Source organism: Poromitra crassiceps, assembly GCF_964638095.1.
Source record: "Poromitra crassiceps genome assembly, chromosome: 20".
In the NCBI taxonomy this organism is placed as follows: domain Eukaryota; kingdom Metazoa; phylum Chordata; class Actinopteri; order Beryciformes; family Melamphaidae; genus Poromitra; species Poromitra crassiceps.
The window spans coordinates 29314802-29322146 of record NC_139637.1 but is presented as its reverse complement, the minus strand read 5'-3'; the positions used below and the strand labels follow the sequence as shown (position 1 = coordinate 29322146).

At 42.2% G+C, this 7345-nt stretch overlaps 1 protein-coding gene across 1 annotated transcript in view; it reads right to left on the bottom strand.

The window, feature by feature from the left end:
• Positions 1–7345, bottom strand: part of rtel1 (regulator of telomere elongation helicase 1) — a 64768-nt gene that overhangs the window by 34406 nt on the left and 23017 nt on the right. Inside the window, exons 8-13 of the mRNA XM_083657224.1 lie at positions 7216–7313; positions 7051–7106; positions 5109–5180; positions 4126–4207; positions 3123–3255; positions 1343–1456 (exon numbers count right to left, since the gene is read on the bottom strand). Coding sequence (XP_083513350.1) covers positions 1343–1456; positions 3123–3255; positions 4126–4207; positions 5109–5180; positions 7051–7106; positions 7216–7313 — 555 coding nt within the window. The remainder of the gene's footprint in view (positions 1–1342; positions 1457–3122; positions 3256–4125; positions 4208–5108; positions 5181–7050; positions 7107–7215; positions 7314–7345) is intronic.

The following is a 7345-nucleotide window of genomic DNA, read 5'->3' as shown; positions in this document are numbered from 1 at the left end:
ACTTCGATTTCAGTCGAGCTAACATGTTTACATGCATTTCAAAAGTCCGGTTTTAGGCGGGCTAACGCAATACTTGGATTTTTTAAGTGTATGTAAATGTACTGACTGACTAAAGAGATCAGGGCAGCCAAGTTCAAGTTCAAGTTCAAGTTCAAGTTTATTAGTGTCCCAAAGGGCAAATTGAGTTGCAGCATATAGACATACAAATAAGAACATTGACAAGAAACAACACAAGTAGCATGTTAAAGGTTACATGCCTATAGTTAAAATAAATAAAAGGCTAAATAAACATCAACATCAAGGACCTTGTTTGTGGCACACAATGACCGATAATGTGCAAGGTAGCATTAAAGTGCACAGCAATCGGTAAAGTGCACAGCGATCGGTAAAGTGCACAGCGATCGGTAAAGTGCACAGCGATCGGTAAAGTGCACAGCGATCAGTAAAGTGCACAGCGATCAGTAAAGTGCACAGCGATCAGTAAAGTGCACAGCGATCAGTAAAGTGCACAGCGATCCGTAAAGTGCACAGCGATCAGTAAAGTAAAGTGCAGACACGAAGCGACCGGTAAAGTGAGGTAGTAGAATAAAGTGCACGAATGGCCAGTAAAGTGCACAAAGTAAGGAAAGATAAATCAATAGTTAAAAACAATAAAATAATAGAAACCATAAAATCAATAGAAACAATAAAACAATACAAACAGCGGCGGAGGCTGAAAGTAAAAAATGATAATAAACCACTAAACCATCACTGCCTTCCCTCAGCAGCGTTCAATGCTCGAATGGAGACAGGGACAAAGGAGAACTTGTGCCTATTTTTTGTGGCCCGTGGGGCACACAGTCGACGACCTGAAGGAAGGAGCCTGTACTCCGAGCTTAGAGGATGGGCTGCGTCTGAACGGATGGACAAAGCCTTCTTAAGTACTTGTCTGTTAAAGACATGGTCGAGGCTGTCCAGATGGATACCGGCTACTTTAGATGCCACCTTCACAATTTTTCCGAGGGAATTCTTATCCTTAATACACAGGTTACCATACCAACAGGCAATGGAGAAGGAAATGACTGACTCGATATAGGCACTATAAAACAGTTTCATCAGTCTTATCAATTTGGAACTTTGCAAGCTTCCTCAGGCAATGTAGACGTTGCTGACCTTTTTTACACAACATGTCAGTGTTCAGGTCGAATTTGAGCTTGTCGTCAATGACCCGCCGTCAGCACAGGAAATGTTTAGTCGCACTTGACAGATTTTTGGTTGAATGTGGAACCAAAATAGTCGCACTCTGGAGCCCTGGGTGAACAGTTCAAAAGTACGAGGCTTGTCCGTTCACCGTAAGACTTACCTTCTATCAAACGCTGAACTTAATCGCACCCCATCTGGCCCGCGATCAATAACGCTAACAAAGATTTGGTCGCGTTGAATCACGTGGCTGTTCTCCAGGCAAACAGGGAAGGGACTGAAAATGGTGAAAGAAAGAATGAAAGAAAAAGAGAAAGAAAGAAGAGAACATTTTAATCCAAGATAGCCTAGCAGCCAAGCCAGGATCTTAAGCTTTCTCTATGTTAATGCAACAAAATGGAATTGTGATTAAGGTTTGACTGATTTGGTGTTTGAGGGCCAATACTGACACCAATATTCTTAGATCACAGTTGCCCACAACAGCCCGCATTTTGTGCAGAAAGCCAATATCTTTACATTTTGCGATTTTCCTGGCAAAAATATCCAAAATATAGATGTTCAGTGTTTTGTTTTGTTTTTGTTTTTTTCTTGGCAGGGTGGAGAGTCCTCAGAAACAGCATTTAGTCAGCATGGGACACTGACACTTTTCATTCAAACAAAAACAACAACAACAACAACAACATAATAATAATAATAATCAGTGGGATCAGGGGACGATGACAGTGACTGGATCACATCCCATTTTTAATAAAAATAATAATATATAATATAGTAATTTCATTTGTAATGTGTATACTGGCAAAACAATATGAGGCCCACTGCTCTTGAGGGGTGACAGGTAAGCTGTGAAGGACAGACTCACATCCTCATCTCAGAGGTGGAGGAGGAGAGAGGAGTCAGGGTACCACAAACTTACATCCTCATCTCAGAGGTGAAGGAGGAGAGAGGAGTCAGGGTACCACAAACTTACATCCTCATCTCAGAGGTGAAGGAGGAGAGAGGAGTCAGGGTACCACAAACTTACATCCTCATCTCAGAGGTGAAGGAGGAGAGAGGAGTCAGGGTACCACAAACTTACATCCTCATCTCAGAGGTGAAGGAGGAGAGAGGAGCCAGGGTATCACAAACTTACATCCTCATCTCAAGAGGTGAAGGAGGAGAGAGGAGTCAGGGTATCACAAACTTACATCCTTATCTCAGAGGTGAAGGAGGAGAGAGGAGTCAGGGTACCACAAACTTACATCCTTATCTCAGAGGTGAAGGAGGAGAGAGGAGTCAGGGTACCACAAACTTACATCCTCATCTCAGAGGTGGAGGAGGAGAGAGGAGTCAGGGTATCACAAACTTACATCCTCATCTCAGAGGTGAAGGAGGAGAGAGGAGCCAGGGTACCACAAACTTACATCCTCGTCTCAGAGGTGGAGGAGGAGAGAGGAGTCAGGGTATCACAAACTTACATCCTCATCTCAGAGGTGAAGGAGGAGAGAGGAGTCAGGGTACCACAAACTTACATCCTCATCTCAGAGGTGAAGGAGGAGAGAGGAGTCAGGGTACCACAAACTTACATCCTCATATCAGAGGTGAAGGAGGAGAGAGGAGCCAGGGTACCACAAACTTACATCCTCATCTCAGAGGTGAAGGAGGAGAGAGGAGCCAGGGTACCACAAACTTACATCCTCATCTCAGAGGTGAAGGAGGAGAGAGGAGTCAGGGTAGCACAAACTTACATCCTCATCTCAGAGGTGAAGGAGGAGAGAGGAGCCAGGGTACCACAAACTTACATCCTCATCTCAGAGGTGAAGGAGGAGAGAGGAGCCAGGGTACCACAAACTTACATCCTCATCTCAGAGGTGAAGGAGGAGAGAGGAGTCAGGGTAGCACAAACTTACATCCTCATCTCAGAGGTGAAGGAGGAGAGAGGAGCCAGGGTACCACAAACTTACATCCTCATCTCAGAGGTGAAGGAGGAGAGAGGAGCCAGGGTACCACTGGTCAGAATGATGCAGCGGACACCTTGACGCTTCAGCTCCTGCATGCTGAAGCCAGGCGAGAAGCACCAGTAACTCAGAACGTTGCCTGGAAGTGCAGAGAAACACACAGGTCAGGTCACACACATGTTCATTACATGTTTTATGGTCCTAGGGGATCCTAGCATGATATTCAGACTGAATCATCAACTCATAAACTCATCTCCTCTTCTAGTCTGAGATTGCAGTCACTTCAGAGCATTTCTATGAGGGGCGGGCTTCTGTCTTTCTTAACCAATCACTAGAGACCAAGGTGTCCACGGCAACCGGCGGGCAGGGCAGCCGCAGCAGTCTTGCTCTGCCTGCTGGAGCTCAATCGCTCTATGCTTTCTGGCTAACACACCTGTCTCATAGAATAACACCTGGCTAACACATCAGTCTCATGGAATAACACCTGGCTAACACATCAGTCTCATGGAATAACACCTGGCTAATACACAAGTCTCATGGAGTAACACATGGCTAACACACCTGTCAATGTAGATTATTTTGACAATGATACCATATTTGCTGATATCACAAAGTCTGCCACAAATCACGATACAATTTTGATTCAATTCAGGGGTCTGAAACAATATCATATGCCCATTTAACACAATCAGCTACAAAATTGAATACTTCATCAAATGGTGATTAAGACTTTTTAAGACTTTTTAAGGGCCTTAGTTTTCCAGAAATTGATTTATCAACACTGTTACTGTACTTGCTGTATACATTTTAATGTTTTGTACTGACTTGCCTTCTGTTGCTGCATCTTGGCCAGGTTGTCATTGTAAATGAGAATTGGTTCTCAACTGACTTATCTGGTTAAATAAAGGTATAATGAATAATTAATAATAAAAGTATAGCTCAACAGCTGGAAGTCTAGCGGATCAAGAAGCAGCTGTATGTAGGGATGTAGGGAATCCAGTCAGCTTGCCTTGTTTTTTTGAGGAAGATGAAGCCCATACATCAGTACTTTGTTTCTTCTTGTAATGGCTGGTGTCCCGGTGGATATGAACCTGTGGAAGACAACCATAATAATGTCATCGTATCATAACTAGTAACCAGACATAACACATCATGTCATCGTATCATAACTAGTAACCAGACATAACACATCATGTCATCGTATCATAACTAGTAACCAGACATAACACATCATGTCATCGTATCATAACTAGTAATTAGGGATGGGGCCGATCCGATCCAATATCGGTATCGGGTGCCGATATGGCACTAATTCACGGATCGGATTTGATTTGATTTTTTTTTTTTTTTTTTCAATTCCAGCACACAGCTGGCCGTAATTTGTGTAATAATGTATAATAGTATCCTTCTTTGCCTTGTATATTTTCTTAATTTTGTCTGCTTTTTGCAAGGTATATTTAAAAAAAAAACTTTAATTGGCCAAATCTTTGCCTATACTGTATATTCAAGAAAAATATTGGTATCGGCATAATATCGGTATCGGCAGATATCCAAATTCAGGTATCGGAATCGGATCGGAAGTGAAAAAAGTGGATCGGTGCATCCCTACTAGTAATATGAACCTGTGGAAGACAACCAGACATAACACATCAGGTCATCGTATCATAACTAGTAACCAGACATAACACATCATGTCATCGTATCATAACTAGTAACCAGACATAACACATCATGTCATCGTATCATAACTAACCAGACATAACACATCATGTCATCGTATCATAACTAGTAACCAGACATAACACATCATGTCATCGTATCATAACTAACCAGACATAACACATCATGTCATCGTATCATAACTAGTAACCAGACATAACACATCATGTCATCGTATCATAACTAACCAGACATAACACATCAGGTCATCGTATCATAACTAGTAATAGCCTACAGATGCACACTCAATTGGACTGGTCAAAAGATACCAACCTTGAATTGATCAGTGTTGGCCTGCATGTGTGTTCCTTTATCGCCCTCTAGTGGCTCACCACCGAACACCAGCTACAAGAAGAGGAAATATGAGTGACCAAAGAGAATCATCATAGACCCTTTTCACTGTGGCCATTTTGTGTCGAAAAGGCAGGGTAAACACAGGTGCAAGCAAAACACTAATGAAGGTTTCCAACTTCTATGATTGGAAGTTGGAAACCCTCATTTGCCTTTTCAACACAAAATGCCCCTTGTGAAAAAGGTCAATTGTTTATTTGCTGTATAATCAGTTGGTTCAATGATGAGTTGTGTCCACTTTTTTGTGTGATCATTATCACAATAATGCACTTTGTATTATAGAGCAGTGGTCCTCAACCGCCGGGCCGGGGACCAGTGCCGGTCCACAAAGCCTTTGCTGCCGGGCCGCGGGAAAGCGGCAGGGAGAAGGGAAAGGGAGGGAGGGGGGAGAGACCAAGCTTTTCTTTGTCAGTGTCACGTTTCTCGATACTGACACGTGTGCATGTAGAATAAAGAACTTCACTCAAGAACCTTTTTGAATCTTGATCATTTAATTACCCACAGCGAGAACTTATTTTTCCCTTACATACCTCAGCTTCTAAGAGCTGAGCAGACGAGATTACCTGCACCATATCGGCCTGCATCCAAGACTCGTCCTATTTACTAGAACAGCAAACGTTTCCATTGCATGAGAAGCTGACGGGATGGGAATGATTATTCTAAGGTATTAGTCGCTCTCCCAAGTGTTGCTAGGTAAACAGTTATGGCTTGTGAAAAACATTTGATTTTGATTGCTAAACTTGCACCAAAAATGTATGACCATGGTATAAGCGGAATAATCAACTCCTAGGTGTGCGTTAAACGATTTTAATGTACTTCGTGGAGGCAACCACCCTGTGGAGTCGGGTGGTTCTTCACCTCTACGTTGTGCATTAAAATAATTTAACACACACTTAGGAGTTGATTATCCCTTACTTGTAGCCACCAGCGCCCGCGCAGCTTAAAGCAGACACAAATTTGTCCAATATATCTTAGGCTTCTACGTTTTTATGTTTCACAGCTATGCTATGCTGTGGGAATATATAATATGGTGCTGCTGTGGAAATAAAGCGTTTAATTGAGCAAAAAAAGAAGCATTTGGTATTGTTTGGTAAATCTGGCATTTTAATTTCAATTAATCAATTGATTGCTCGTTAACGTTACCAATGATGATCACTTCAAGAATTTGCTTACATTTTGCATCCCTATTGTAACTTTAACCTTAGTATTAATTTTGAGTAATGCTTTACAGCCAGTTTCACTCCATATGTAAGTTTAACATCACAACGAGTATTTTGATACAAGGTTTGCTGGTTCATACATAGATTGAAATACCTTTTTTTTGCCATTGTGAGAATTTGGAAGCCTTTATTCTGAAATTTAATTGTGGTATTTCCTTTGCTAGTCTGGCTAACTGTTGCTGTCTTGACACAGCCCAAAAACACCTCAGCACATTAGCACACACACCGCTGTGTGTCTGCGTGTGTGTCTGAGCCCTGCCTGCGGTAGACAGAGCAGAGAAGAGAAGCAGAGGGACAGAAGCTGTGCAGCGAAATTACAGCAAAACCTGTTTTTTCTTATGTAAATTACCACACGCATGTAAACACAATGGGCAATTATCAGGAAAAGAGTGTCATCAACTCTTGCAGGAGTTAACGATGCTGCTCACTGTATGTTCATTTAGTTGCAAATGGCTGCGTTCAGTTCACCGTTGACCAAAATATGAAATAAATAAACACTAGCACTAACAATACCATTGGCATGAACTGGAGGATAACAATTTTTTTTGTTGCAATTGTACAAATGGATCACAATTCATTTGACGAGAATATACTGATGTTTAAAAAATATCACGCGGAGCAATTTCAATTTCACCAAGGCCCACCTGTATTATATCAGCCAGTTTCTGCAATCCATCTGTGTTCAAGAACATTCCTGTCTCTGTTGAGAAGCATAGACGTCACATATCCTGTCTGCAAATGATGCACGCTGAACAAAGGCATATGTGACCACAGAGGTCAAAATTAGCATGGGAGCAAACAATACTGACGTCCTGCCAAGGAGCTGGTGATCTGCTCCAGAGCTTCAGAGATGGACGCCTTGTTGGCTTTGTTCACAAGAGCCATCTCGAATAGCTCATAAATGAAGCTGTGAGAGAGAGAGTGAGAGAGACAGAGTCA